Below are 16,091 nucleotides of genomic sequence, written 5' to 3' on the forward strand. Positions count from 1 at the left end.
TTTGCTAATAGATGGGAGATTAGAAAGGTAAGGTAAAATCTTTTCTATCCTAGAGTTGAGAGATAAAGGGGATCATTGATATCAAAAGATTTTTGAGGGATGATCAAGGGTGCACATGGTCGAATTTAGGGTCTAGGTACAAGGGAGAAAATAGCTTAATTGAGTTATTTGTTGGTGATTTAAAAAGTTGGGAGAATATCTATCTAGCAAAGATTAAGGAAGATAGTAAAGAATGAGTTGTAAATTAACAAAAATTAAATCCTTTAAAAATAGGGGATGGCCGATTTTTATTAATTGGGGGAAAATATTTCTTAAGTATTAATTAGTGGAGATTAAATGGTAACAAAAATCTTGCTATCAATGAATTAGTGAGATAAGGAAAAATATGGATGATATCAAAGAATAAATTGCCCAACTAATTAAAATCTTTCAAAAGGGAGAGGGTGACCGAAATTTTAATTTAAAATGAGGGTAGGGGATTGCTTAATTAATATTTATTGAAGATTTAGTGTGATAGAATTATCTCCCAAGAAAATGGATAAGGAAGGAATCAAGGAAATGAGTTGTTAAACCTTTCAAATCTTCCAAAGGTAGTGGCCGAAAATTTTAAATAAAATGGAAGGGAAGTTATTTCTTAAATGTTGTATTTTAAATCTCTAGAGTTTTATCTACCCCTTAAATATTTTAGTGAATTAATAAATTGATTATGATATAACCTTATCTCGCATGCATGGCTAAATATTTAAATTTACTTAAATAATTCCTTAAACCTTCTTTCACAATAATTTAACTTATTGTTTATCTTAAATAAATTCCAGGAATATTTTCTAAATATTAAAATTTATCTCTTTACTCCAACTCCAGTCCGGCCTCACTTAAGTAACTGAAAAGCTAATAATTAAACTACTGCATAGAATAAGTAAATTTAAAGAAAAGAATTTAAATACTCATGCAATAAAAACCATTTAAATACTAGAATTATGCATGGCTTATACGTAGTCTAATTTACGGGTTCTACAGAAATAGCTCAGGCTGATGATGTGGTCCAACCAGAAGCTCAACCAGCAATCCAACCAATGGCAGAATCAGATGCTGCTCCATCTTAATCACTGCCAAATATGGAGATATTTTCTGCTGAACATCAAGCGGAAATAGGAGCTATTTTGAAAATTCCATCTGAATCTATCCAGCCGCTGAGCAACTGGAAACCACTGAAGCTGCTCAACCAGAAGAGAGTGCAGCTCTATAACAAAATACTGCTGTTGGAAGAACTTCTGCAGAACAGACTACTGCTCTATCTATTGCTCCACCAGAAGATGCCCCTTCTACTGCTTTGATTATCCCTCTTTCAAGATCACCTGCTCATATTGCTCAACTTGAAGAGAACAGACAGCAATTGCTCAAAAGAACACCGTCCCCAGCAGAAGCAATGTTTGATCTTGAATTCGAGATAGATATTCTGAGAAGAAATCTTGATAATATGTCAAATATTGTTAAGCAGTTGTCTTTTGAACATGCTGGTGAAGTTAGTGCCACCAGATTCTTCCGAGACCGCATCTCAAAAGAAGTCTCTCGCACGACAGAATCATTGGCCAAACTGCAAGTAGAAACCAGCCTTTTCAGACAAAATGTTGTCTCAAGTCATTCCAACATCTTGCTTGGACAGGCCGACATCATTAAAACTGTCTCTGATCATGATTCAGCTATTCAATAAGTCTCCAACAAAGTTGAAGCTTTGGACTCGAAACTTGAAACTATTGATGCCAAGATTGAGTCTCAATCTCAATCTATTCATGATCTAAATGAACGAGTTTCGAATCAAGCACCATTTCTAGAGATGCTGAATAATGGCATTCTTACTCTTACTGGCCGAGTGGATGACTTACTCACTCGAGTTCTAGTAAATGATGCCAAAAAGGGGGAAGCAGAAGGAAGGTAAGAAGAAGGCAGATCTAGAGGTCATCATGCAGAATCTTCCTACAGTACTTATGAGGAAACGATGTTCAGAGACATCGGTACTTATGATTAAACTCTTTTGAATTATGTTTTACTACTTATTTTATTATCGATTATTTTGCTATCAATTGCTATCTGCTTATTGTTACAATTGTTGTTTAGTGAATTCTAAGTTTTGGCATCAACGCAAAGGAAGAAATTGTTAGACTTAATTTTATGGTGGTGATGAGAGTCAAAACCAGTAGGTCGCGATAGCTATAATCAGAAGACAGTATAAAAGCAGAAACTCTCGCATCGCATTAATAAAAGCAGTATTCTTCGAGCACTTAAACGGCTTAAAAAATCAGAAGCAGCACTTAGCTTTAAAAGCAGAACTTAGCTTAAGCAGAAGTAACTTAACGTCTTTACTTGATCGTTACAATCTTAAATGTTATCGTTACTTTACCTAGTACTAGCATTAATTGCACCATTAATGCTGTACAAAGACATTTAACGCTCCTTACTAGTTTTGGTATGTAACAAGACTGATTACTTCTGAAGCTTTTTTCAGGACCATTTTTAGGTATTAAAGCTGATCTTACTCAGGAGTCACAGAATCTGCTTTTGATTATAGACGTTGGACTCAAAGTTTTCTATATATATAGAGGTCAATCCTTTATAGAAGAGAACGTTATTATTATTATCAACGCAACGATTATTCCAATGTGAGTTTTGAGCTATCATCAACTACTTATCTTCAAGCTCAACATACAGAAAAGCAGCACACGCTTCATTATCTATATCCGATCCTCTGAGATCATTTTGTGCTACTGACTGTTTCGTAAATCTCTTCAAGCTAAACACTTTACTATTTTATTGAGAAGATTTTATAATCTGGAAAAGAGTCTTTTCAGAACTTTGTTGTATTGTTTTACCGAGTTGTGTAACTAAGAGTTTCAGTAGGCTAAGGTACCGTTTGGTTCATGGTATAAGATATATAGTATGGAGATAAGTAATATTTTGTAATAATAAAATAAATAGAAAATGATAGTTAATATAGTATTTGATTTAATTGATTTGATTGATTAAATTTGAGATAATATGATATTACGATTTTGTCATTGTTGAAAATATTAATAGAATATTAATAATATTATTTATTAAGGGTAATATCGTAATTTTATATTATTGATTTGATTGATAGTGAGATTAATTATTACGAATTTGATTGATTTGAAATAAATAATTAATAATTTGATTGATCGAGATAAATAATACTTGTACAAAACAAGTGATATGATAGAACTATTTATATTAGTACTTACAAGTACTTGAACCAAACAGTACCTAAGGGTAAGCCCTACTGAAGTGGGTGTGTACAAGTGTTGTACTGTAATATCCAAAATCTTTTAGTGATACCTTCTGCAAACAGAAGAAGGGGAGACGCAGAAGATTTTATCTTCGAACTTTCAGAAACAACCACTGTTCAATTGCCTACTGTTTTTTATTTCTCATCGTATTCCATTGGATCGTTTCAGCACTTATTATTGTGATCTGCTGGATTTATATTTGAACAAGACCGGCTATAATCTCTACATGATTCTAGCACTCTTTACAAAATTCGTCCAACAAAGGAAAGAGTTTATTCACCCCCTCTAAACTCCTTATCGATCCCCAACAGTATATTCTATGACTGACTTCTCTCTCATAAAAAAATATAGAAAAAAAATTTAAAAAAGAGAGGAAAAGAAAAATATTATACAAATTGAATAAATATGTGATCGATGAGCGTAAAATCAATATGACTAAGTTAAAATAAAAACTCAAAGGAAAATCAAGAAAAAATTATAATGACTAGATTATGAATTAATGGATTTCTTATCTTTTGATTAATTTAGCCTGTTTGTCTGTCTGCATTTCGAAAACTATTTTCTTGAGTGTTTAATCTGTATTCAAACTCCACAAGATAAATTGTTTCCATCAAAACATTTATTAACATGTGAGAACATGAAATTGATACTCTTACTAGGAATTTTTTATGGCCATATATATATATATATATATATATATATATATTTATATAACAGAAAATATTATTTGAATTGATCACTCACTTTATTTAATAAATTATAATTATAGTAATTTTTATATACTTTGACATTCATTAAACTGATTTTAAATATCTGGATAGTTTTTACTGCATTTCTGCTTAGATTAATCAATGTGTTGTTTCATTTTGTTATTAATGCTTAAATTACTGGGAAATAGCAATAAGCTGGTTCGGCGGTATGATTAATATTAAAAAAATTATATTTATTAAATTTTTCGAATAATATTTAATAATTTAAAGTGAATTAAATATTTAAATTTATAAGTTTTATAAAAATTTGTACAAAAATATATGTGTTGTATAATTGTATTATTTTTTTATCTTTTGACAGGATCGGAAAAACAATAATTTTGGATAGAAAAATGAGAATGAGATGATACTTAAACATGTATAGAGTTGATTTCATTGTCTACAATATTGATGAAAAGCTTGGGATAAAATTCTTCTCACAATTGATGTCAAATTGAGTAACAAGTGAAAGTAATACAGATGGAATTACAGTTTTACCAAAATTGATTGAATCTATCAAAATACTTGGTAAAAAATATAAAAATTTACCACAATTCAAAAACTCAATTATGAACAACATTTGTTTTATGTAGAAGAATCAAATTTGTTCGCAAGATTGACAAAGATGGAGTATAAGATGCAATAAAGACGAGTCATTGATGAAGAAAAAATTGCACCAATTATATATAGAAAATAATATTATATTTTCTTTTGTCTCCCCAAATTGACATATAAATAGAAGTGTATTGTGATAAAGGAAATCATCACTCATTTTATAAACAAAACTTTGCGTTCATAATTTTTCTCTCTTTAGTTTTTTACTTAATAAAATTGCCATGCTAAATATATATTCCAAGTTCTTCATTTCCATCATGAGTAGCTACTCTTCCAAAGTCGAAATGAAAAATAACACTCTTGTTATGATAATAAAGTAATATTCTTTAATCATCATTTATTATTTATGTTATATTTACTTTCTTTTATTTAAGCATTTATATACCCTACTTATAAGTGAAAGTTTTCGATTTATTGATGTCATATGTTATACTAAATTCTTGATACCATTTAAATATTAGTTTGGTATTACCAACAATTTAAAGTGGTTACTTTGCTTTGCTATATATGAATATTATCATAATATAAAATTTTTTGGTACTAATAAATGTATGTTAGGTATTACAAACCATTTAAAGTGGTTATCTTGATTTGGTGTTTACAAATATATAACTCAATAAATACTTGACAACATTTATAATTTTTGATAAATATAATATATTAATAAGAGAATAATATATAACAATAATATAAATGGTGATTATTTAATATATTGAAACCATTTTATTAAGTGGATTCTAATTATGTTCATTTATTTCAACTTTAGTTAAATGCCAAGAGTAGATCCTTTCATCTCGATTATTTAATTTGAACATATAAAAATCATCACCTAAGGTTAAAATAATTGAAATCACAAAACAAAAATATATTATAGTGGACTTGTAATTACCTTATCTTTTCTGTGGATACGATATTCGGACTCACTGAATTATACTACTCGTGGACAACCTGCTCTTGGGAGTGCAACAATCAAATTGTGGCATTATCTCTTGGAAGAGTTTCAAGTAAGACACCACGTCGCATTCAATTACTGAGACCGAATACATATATGCATCAGCTACAGCAATGGAGGCTGTTTGGATGAGAAAATTTCGTTCAAGAGTTGATTGTCATTATGCAAGAAGTTGATCCAGTCTCGGTCTACTGCAACAACACCGGTAATGTGGCGCAAGCAAAGGAACCGAGTTCTTTTCAACTATCCAAACATATACTGAGGAAGTTCCACATAATCCTAGAGATTGTGGGAAGAAGAGACATAATAGTAGAGAGAATCGCATAGGCATAAAACGTTGTTGATCCACTGACGAAGCCCTAGCCATGATCATTGTTTGAAAAGCATCGTGAATCAATGAGTTTGAGATCTCTATGTGTAGTTGACTATATGGCAAGTGAGGGATTATTAGAAGAGAAGCCCAGCGAGCTAACTTGTGTTTTGAGTTTTATTGACTGTTATGTAAAAACAATATTTATTTTAATATTATGTTATAATTTTATCCAATTATGACATTTATTTTATATGTATACTCATGAAAGTTACATAAATAAAGTCATTGAATATACAATAGGTATCATGAGGTCAGCCTCTCAACATAAGATCATGAAACTCATTAATAAGCATATTATATATTCTAAACTGGTTCATAGTCGATTCAGCCACCTAAAACAAGAATAAATGTCACTCGAGTTTGAGACTAGCATTTGTGATGTAAACGTCATGTTTTATTGGTAAATGTATAGATGTCTGTCCATTCATACAGATGAGTGATCATTTGATTATGCACTGAACAACTCTCCATCAGGTTTCCAAGTAGTTATCATTTATCGAGTGAAATAGTCCGTGGTTATGGTTGTATATTATTATTCCTTTGATGGGACAACGTGAAAGCTTGTTTACCGACCTTAGGAGGTTCATCAGGTGACGAGGTTGGGCATATTTTCGAAATACGTAGGAGCCAACACTTTGTAGTCAGGTATTCATTGTTTGCCAACGGTTGAAGATATCTTATGTGATCTGATGAATTATTAGTGCGTGGAGTCTCTGGCCAGATCAAGACATATGCTTTAGGAAAATATGTTTTCCTAGTTGCACATACAAAGTCAATATTTTTACTCAAAGATATACCACATCGTTATTGAATTTCGTTGCAACTCTCGATATACCAATAGTTCAAGATTCGATCGGAATATATGAGTTTAAAGAACTGTACTGTACATTAACCATAATTTATTGTTTTTGCAAGAACTGTCAGTGATATCTAGGGGATCATGTGACGATACTACTAGACGATCTTACTATTATCCGATGAGTGCAATCAGACTTGAGTTCTGACATAAACGATAAAGAGTTGATGAAAAGAATGAGGAAAATTAAGGTAAACTCGAATAAGAATAAATGATTCTGAATTACAATAAAGTTTTGAACCCACGACTATCTGTATCTTTGAACTAGTGAGGGTCAGACAGTATCATATTTTGTGTTTCCGTTGAGATAGTAATATTCAAATAGTTGAATTTGGCGACTGTAATTTGATGGAGATCAAACAGATATATTATAAAATAGTTTATAAGTGAAAATCATTATTAGAAGTTGTAAAAGTTAGCTTAACAGCTAATTAAGTGATGAGAGTGAAACTACATGTTTTATTGATTAAATAAAGGCTATTTAATTTTATATATGTCTATATATGTGTGTATATATATGTCATGCATTGTCAAGAATTGACATTGGATGATATTTTCAAGAAAAAAAAATACCACATTAGTATTTTAAATAATGAAAATAAAGAATAAGGATAAGATTATAATTCTAGAAAGATTGAGATATTGTATTTATAGATATAAATTATCATATGTTTATAACATAGCAACACAATAACAAATACACAATACAATATTTACACCAAAATCTCTCCCTGTAACTAAGGAAATTTTCGGCCACCCCTATTTTGGAGGGAAGCAATTTTCGACCACCTTTTTCCACCATGCCGTGGCTGGATTTATAAAATTTCAACGACTTAATCTCGACGTAAATTTCGTTTAGATTTCTAATGTAATCTATACGAGGAATCAAGTTTCTGATCGTAACCTTGATTAAACGATCGAAGGAGGAAGATCCGTTCGTAGATATTTACAAGTAGAGCTATATCCGTTTAAAACTTAGAATAATTGGATCTGACGTTAAATACGCAAAAGTAAATTAGATCTAAACACTCTATGGATTATTTATATCATATTTTACATCACATGACGCCTAAGGATTGTTTTGAACGTCAAAACTAAAAATTTTAAGCTTTCGGTACGTCTTAGATGCGAGAAAACGGTACACCAACAAAACCAATATAGATCAAATAGGTTTCAAGCCAAAACGTAGACAAATCATGGGAGAAGTTGGGCACAGATCATGCACGTACCCTTTCGATAAATTAACGTGAAAGAACAAAAAACGTCCAAAAAAATTCAAAAATCAATGAACCTTATTTAGCACATAGCAAACAAGAAAAAATAACACTTTGGGTCAAAAATAATATACACTAAGGTTGTAGTCATCCAATAGAACAAATAAAACAAATTCAATAACTCAGCTCACTTCTTACAAACAAAAACTCTACACATGCTTCTCAAGGGACAAATCAAATTAATTTTAGAAAACGAAACCATGCAAAAATTATCATTTCAAGTGTCCCAAAGTCAGGATATTTACCAGCTTGAAACGATATAGATCACAGTATCACTCAAAAATGAGTGCTGCTCACGATGTGGAGTGGGTTTCAGAAACGATTGACCCAGGTTGTCTGGTCACTGCAGCTAAGATATCAGCATATCCCATCACGCCAACTAAACTATCTTCTATTTCCGCCTCCCTTACCCACACATGGGTTGCACGGTGTGACAACATTTGTGCCATGACAGCGGCCAATGAGCTCGTCACCTTACAGGTTAAAGGAGCAGTTCTACCACGATACATGGTCCTACCAACTCCAAAATTTGAATTGGACGAATTACAAACAAAACCCATACTTCTGCTACTGAATGTTCTCGACCTAGTTGCCTCACCACCATTGGTTAAATCGGTCTGAGCAGCCATTTCATTAAGCGCAGTATCGGAAAAATTTTCAACTCCCATAACAAATTGTCCAGCTGATAAATTAGCCAGTGCCCAAGCAGCAGCCAAGTAGTCACATTTCCATAGTCTAGATACGAAATTTCACCAATGATCTTACTTTGGCCGTCTTGTGTTTGCTCCACAACTGCCACAGCACAAGGTTCACGGAGAAGCTTTTTGGTGGAATTGATTGCTGGGCATGATGCTTCGATGCTGCTATAATTTGGGTTGACTGCTTTGAGTGTGGAAATAGAAGAAAGAGGTAAAGGGGCCAAGGCACCAAGGCAACCAATGAGGAAGCGAAGTACATCTTCTCTTGATAGGCAGCAAAATTTGTCCTGGATGGAGGACGTTGAAGATGATGATGGTCGAGTAGCATTACCAACAGTGTTCAAACTGTTGGATGAAGAAGGATCTACATTTTTTAGCCACTTTCCATTGTAAAAATGGAAAAGCGCTTGCTCATTCCTCTCCATACTAAACTCCTGGGGACAAGGACTCGCTTCACACCTTGTTTCATCATCTCCAAAGCATCTATCAATCTGCAAACAAGGAACCACTGGAGATTCTCACTTTTGGACATCCACGTGAAGTTTTACAGGCAATAAAGTCTACGTCTAATTTTTTATGATATGATTAAAAATAATGTGCAACATTTGGATTCATATATGTGTACCCTTTTGATGTGCGAAGCAATAAAGAAATATGGCACAACATGAAAACCCAAAAAAATTGACCTCATGGATTCAAAGCAACTAAAAATTTTCAATTTTTACACATGACAGAATAACCTTACATTTGAAAACCACAAGGTTTCACACAGTAAGAAAGGAAGATATTTAACCCTTATGGTCGCATTTGAACTGGGAAACTAAGAATAGGAATAAAAACAGACATCATATCTTTTAAATCACTGGAATTTTGAAAAATTAGAAAAGAAAAGCAGATGGGACAGGAAGTTGATTATAAAAAAGAAACTGGGAAGGAAGGGGAGAGGTGACCAACCTTGTGCCAGGATCAACAACCTTGAGAGCGGAGTTGTTGGGGACCACAACCTCGGAAACAGGGGTTTTAATGGCTTTATCCTGATTAGACAAAGAATCTTCTCTGGACAAGAATGCCACAATATCCAGGGCATTGAGGATGCCAACAAACCTTTGTTGCCTTGTTTCAGCATTCTCCATCACACTCTTTTGTGATTTCTTCTTCCACACCAGAATGCCTCCTTCCAAGGATTCCCCAATAGCGCCGATGGCAGCTTCCAGTGTCTCCGTATCAGCAAACTCGCATAGCTCAGGCTTTCCCACTGTAAGATCTCCCACCACATGGTACAGAAACACTGATGCCATCCTCTCTCAGTAATCCAAAAACTAGCTATTTCGTTATTGTGGCCTGATTTAATCTTTAAATTGCTCCACTGATTTCGGAAACGATGATTACAAAATTCTCCTTGTCCAATCAATTTTACTCCAGATCAGATAAGAGCAGAAATGTTTATGTTGATCTGGCTTTATATCAGTTTCAACTCATAATATTAAAAAAGCTTTGGCAGTATTTTGTTTAATACCATTGAAATTGTTATCACATATGGATTTTGAATGTTGATATGTTGTGAAACAATAAAAAAGGATGAAGAAGTATGATGATTGGTTGAAAAACAGGGGCATGAAAATTCTTTATGCAACAGTCCTTTCTTAAATTATTTATTTGAAATATGAATGATGTATGTTGCAGTTCAAAAATCAGTTCAACAAGGAAAGTTTTCAAAATAGTTAAGTTTAAATTAAGTTCATTAATTTAATAACTTTAGTCGTGTGTATTATTTGTTGAAATAAGGAAAGTAATATTGAAGAATATGTTTTATTTCATTTCCGGAAACTCGTCAACGAAAATGAAACTAAACATTACAATCTCATTTTCATTTTCTTCCTCAAAATAAAAATTCTGTTACGTTTTCACATCACTTGACAGCAGACGTGATCTATATTAGAATAGGTGCTCAGCAAGCCAACTTGTGGCTTGTGCTTTTATTGACTCTAATTTAAAAAAATCTTTATTTTTTATAATATTACAATTTTATTCAATTATGACACTATGTTTTATCAGTATAATCATAAAAGTTTCATAAATAAAGTCCTTGTATATACAAAAGGTACCATGAGGTCGGCCTCGCAACGTAAAATCATGAAACTCATTACTAACAAGTTTCTAGTCGAATCAGCCGCCTAAAATAAGGATAAAAGTCGCTTGAGCTCGAAATTAGCATCTGTGATGTAACCCCATGTTTCATTGGCAAAGACATGGAGATGTTCATTCATACAGATGGGTGATCATATGATGATACACTGAACAGCCCTCACTCGGACTGTCCAAGTGGTTCTCATTTATCGAGTGGAATAGTCCGCGGTTGTGGTTGTACACCATTAGTCATTTGACATGGGACAATGTAGGGGCTATACTTAATAGCATGTACTTTGTTCAGTTTACCGACTCCCTTGAGGGTCATCAGGTGGCGAGGTTGGGTATAGTTTTGAAATACGTAGGAGCAAATGCATTGTATCAGGATTCACTATTTGCCTACGGGTGAATATATCATATGTGATCTGATTAGTTAATAGTGCAAAGAGTCTCTGGCCAGAGCAAAAAATGTGTTTTAGGGAAAAGTGTTAACTTCGTTGCACATACCATACCACAATTACAATCAAAGATAAATCACATCATAATCGAATTTATATGCAACTTTCGATTTAACAATGGTTACAGATTCGATCGGGATATTTGTGTTAAAGGGACCATACTGTACGATAACCATGACTTAAGGTTCTTGCAGTCACTATTAGTGATACCTAGGGGATCATGGGAAGCTGCTACCAAACGCTCTTACCATGATCCGATTGGTGCAATCAGAAATGAGTTATGACATTCTTGATCAAAGAATTGAAAAGAATGGGGCTCATTAGGGTAAGCCGAATAAGAATAAATGTTATTCTGAATCACATGGAGATGTGAACCCACGGCTAGCTGTATCCCTGAACCATTGAGGGTCACAAAAGAATCGAATTATGTGTTCCCGTTGAGAAAGTCAAAGTTTAAGAAGTTAAATTAGGCGACTATAGTTTGATGAGATCAAACATGATGCTTATAAAGGAGTTTATAAGCTGATTCCGTAGGATGGAAGAAATTGAATTTAACTTAATTGCTAATTAAAGAAGGAGAGTAGAACTGTATGTTTTGGTGAAGGAGTTCACTAAACTGGCGGTTGTCTGCCCAATATGGTAAGTGAAAATTTTGATATTCGAAATTTTCGTTTTTCATTATATGAACAAGACTTGTAATCATTTATACATCGCTTCTGCCGGATCGTTGATTGGGTTATAATGAGTTCGCAATCATTTATTTAGAGAATTTGAAATTTACTAATTAAATGTTATAACTAGTAGTGGGGACTACCAATATGTACAAATTTTCATATAATATTCTAAAGGAGTTTAGATTTAAATTAACTAATGAGTTAATTACATAGATTAAATACTGGTCATTTAATTTAATTAATATGTCTATGCATGTATTAAAAATGCATGTGTAAATATATTAATGTTTATATATACATTTTTTAATGGAATATAAAGATGTGTATATATCATGCATTATCAAAAGTTGATAAATACATGATATAATAATAATAATATGAAAATTTTATTATAATAGAATAATAGAGTCCTGGTGAGACAAGGATTAGGAATCCTTGTGAGAGAGGGACTCCTGATGGCACTCTATAAATATACCATAAGGGTCATAATTCATACTGGAATTTTTGCATACCACACAAGCACAAAGTTCACAAAACTCTCCATTTTCTTCAATAAAAGTTTCGGCCACCTCCAATACAAATTGAAACAAATTTTCGGCCATAAGCTTCTACATCGTCGCGCCTCCATCGCTGCAAAGACTCCGGATTTTGGAAATTCGGACGTCACAGTCTTAACCCACAAATCTCTTGAGGTTTTTAGTACAATCCAAGCGATGAATATAGTTTCTGATCATGGACCTAATTAGACGATCAAAAGCCGCAAATCCGTGCGTAGGGATATACAAGAAGGACTATCTCCACTTAAAAGCCGGAAAAGTTTGGAGCCAAGCGTTGTATACGCGCAAATATAACATCTATACACCCTATGAATGTATTTAAACATACGACGCCCAAGGACTGTTTCAAATGCCCAAAATAAAAATTTTTACTCCCGTTGCGTCTTGGGTGCGAAAAAATGGTGCCCTAACAATCTACACTTTTAATTCAAAATTACAAGAGGATCAAAAATACTTTTCATGTTATATTCCGATCAAATGCATTGAATTTTAAAATTTTTAAAAAATTCACATAGCATTAAATTATTTAAAATATGCGATGTAATATTACTAATCCAATTATATCACTACATGATATCGATGGGAACAGAACTTTTGTTATATATACGACCCAGATATTAGGCTTTATGAAATTCAAATTCAAGCACTGAACCCACGGAGGAGTCTCACTCCAGACGTTCAAACATTGTTCAAAAGCTAAGGCCTACTGCTCAAACGTCACGGATGTTCACCCTGGAATCCCAAATGTCCAATTCATAAATTTAAAAATTATTACCATTAAAATTATTCGTTCATGTAAGTCAAGGATGTTGGAAAGTGTTATTGTGACGATGACAAACAACTAATTTCGAATTTACGGTACTTGGGGGAGCGAATATTGATATTTTAGAGGTCATAATCTTACAAATAGAGGCCTTATGCTTAAGAAAAATGAAAAAAAAATAATTACAAGCTATATAATTTATTAAAAGGTCAATACAATCAATATCACGAGTTCTTTTGGCTCTTCTACGTCCATTTTCTTGTATTCAGTTTTTTAATTGTATGATACTTAATTTTGCATGTCCATTTCATTCTTTTGAGAGAGATTTGATTTAAATTAAGGGTGTAAATTAACAAAATCGAGCCGCATAGAAAGAAAATTTTAAGCCACAAATTCAGCTCAAATTAAATATATTCGAGATCGAGTTTGATCGAAACTCAAAAAAATGATCGAATTCAGCTTAAATCAGAAGTTGAGTTCAAATTCGGCTCAAAAAGTTTACACATGTTTGCGAGCTGTTCAAACTATTGCTGAACGTAAGTACTAGAAAGGCTCAAAATATATTTATCTAATATATAATTATACTATAATAATAAATTATTAAACCTCACGAGCACTTAACGAACCATCAAACTAAATAATTTGAACTTGAATTCAAAAATTTCTAATAGGAATAAAATGTTTTTCGAGTTTAAAACTCGCAAGCTGGCTGTACAAAAAGAACTGTATCTTTTGGGTTCTCACAAATTGTGTTGTAGGGTCTTCCAACAAGATACAAGTTGGAAACTTGTTCAAATCACCAAAATGTTAAAGATACAATTGTACGCGACAATCCTTGAAGCCACAAAGCCTAAAAGATGCCCTTAGCGTGTATAGGTAGAGCCCTCAAGGCCAAGAAGATATAGTGAAATCCTTCGGTTAAACAAGTTATAATCGGGAGTTGAAGACGTAATCTTTTATCATTGATCCTCTATAACAAATTCTCTTGTTGTTTATTACCAATTAAATTTCACATTTACATTAATACTCATTTTTTATATTTGATTGGTTCATAATGATTCTTCTACAATGTATACTCAAAATTGTGCAAAATCAATTTAAAATACTAATGTAGCCGAAAAACATAAAGCACCATTCCTTGGGTCTTAGCACATGGCGTTTCTTGTCAACAGAAGACATCCTTAAAAAGTGTTCGATATATATTGTAAGGGTTCTCAGAAAATTTATTCATGCATACCACGTTAGTTAGTTATCTGATTCACTTTATTTTATTTATTGCATCTCATTTTCTTAGTAAAAATCCAAACAAAAATTCCTTCCATAAATGTTTGTAGCAAATTAGTTTGTAAATAATATTAAATTTATTTGAGTGAACTACCTGTTCCTCAGAACAATCCTTACAAAACAATCCTATATTACAATAAGACTAGTTCATTCACAAGGCGATTAACATTTTGTCCATCACACAGCATTCATGTCCGAAGTGACGGACATAGCATATTATCATTAATGTCTAATGCGAAGGCACCTTCTTTGAGGTTTTCTAAAAAGAAAGATGAAAAAATAGGGCTAGTTCACTTGTCTGTAAAGATTCAATTACCAGTTTAAGGACTCCATAACATAAAGAACTAGTCCTATTCACTTTTGCTGGATCGAAAAGGTCTACACTTGGTTGACGGCTTCTTCTAGCTAAGGATTGAGAAAAAAATTCTGAAAGGGGCAGTCTGTTTCAAGTGTTTCACACAATATCAATGCTTTAATGACTTGTTGCATGTGTATTTCACCTAGGAATTCAACTATTAAATCATTTGAATAGTTTATTCGGGGAGGCTGAGTGGATAACATTAACACAAAGGTCATTGTCACAAGTAGGTGAATGAATTTTTGCTGAGTCAAAGTTTCAAACAGATTAGCTCAAAATCGGAATGCTTCTTCATTCAAATCAGCAATCACTCGAGAATCCGACGGACTCTATACTATCTACCAGCAAGAAGTCCAGGAACTACCGGCGATTAAAGGCCCACAAAGAATTTCAGGATGGGATTCAGAAATCAGAAAAATTTAAACGCAATCCAACATAAACCCAGCGATTAACTCAGCGAAATATATCAAAATCAGAAACCCAAATCAATCATAGTTTCACAAATCCGAAATAATATAGAACCAGATCCTACCTATACACGAAGGATCCGGTGAGGAGCTCGGCGAGCACCGGACAAGCGAAAGAACAAACGTGCTGAATCTGAAAATCCGGCGGTGGAATACGAAGAGATGGGCAGAAATCTGATCGTTCTGAGGTCGAAATGGAAGAAGAATAAGAGAAGAAAATCTGAAATGCAAGAAAAAATGGATGAAGTGATCGAAACGCTGCTCTTGCTGTTCCACTGCTTATATATGTTATATAAGGAAATAAATAATTCTTATTCTGTACGAGTACGAGGAAACTAATGATATTCTTTGCAACACTAGTGTTTGACTATCCAAAATCTAGATTATTTCATTTCAAAAAAGACTAGGTTTCTTGTCAGACGGTCTCACGAATCTTTATATGTGAGACGGGTCAATCCTACCGAAATTTACAATAAAAAGTAATACTCTTAGCATAAAAAGTAATAATTTTTCAAAGATTACCCAAATAAGAGATCCGTCTCATAAAATACAACCCGTGAGATCGTCTCACACAAGTTTTT

At 32.9% G+C, this 16,091-nt stretch overlaps 1 protein-coding gene across 1 annotated transcript; it reads right to left on the reverse strand.

The window, feature by feature from the left end:
• Window positions 1–8,163: 8,163 nt before the first annotated feature.
• LOC142549205 (CBS domain-containing protein CBSX6-like) lies at window positions 8,164–15,810 on the reverse strand. The gene is given in 5 exon segments (XM_075658030.1): window positions 8,164–8,866; window positions 8,869–9,216; window positions 9,219–9,313; window positions 9,777–12,711; window positions 15,576–15,810. Coding segments are annotated over 4 exon segments (1,236 nt in total). The 5' UTR covers window positions 10,121–12,711; window positions 15,576–15,810; the 3' UTR covers window positions 8,164–8,417.
• Window positions 15,811–16,091: the final 281 nt, after the last annotated feature.

The sequence above is a fragment of the Primulina tabacum genome, chromosome 6 (genome assembly GCF_025594145.1).
Source record: "Primulina tabacum isolate GXHZ01 chromosome 6, ASM2559414v2, whole genome shotgun sequence".
Lineage (NCBI taxonomy): Eukaryota > Viridiplantae > Streptophyta > Magnoliopsida > Lamiales > Gesneriaceae > Primulina > Primulina tabacum.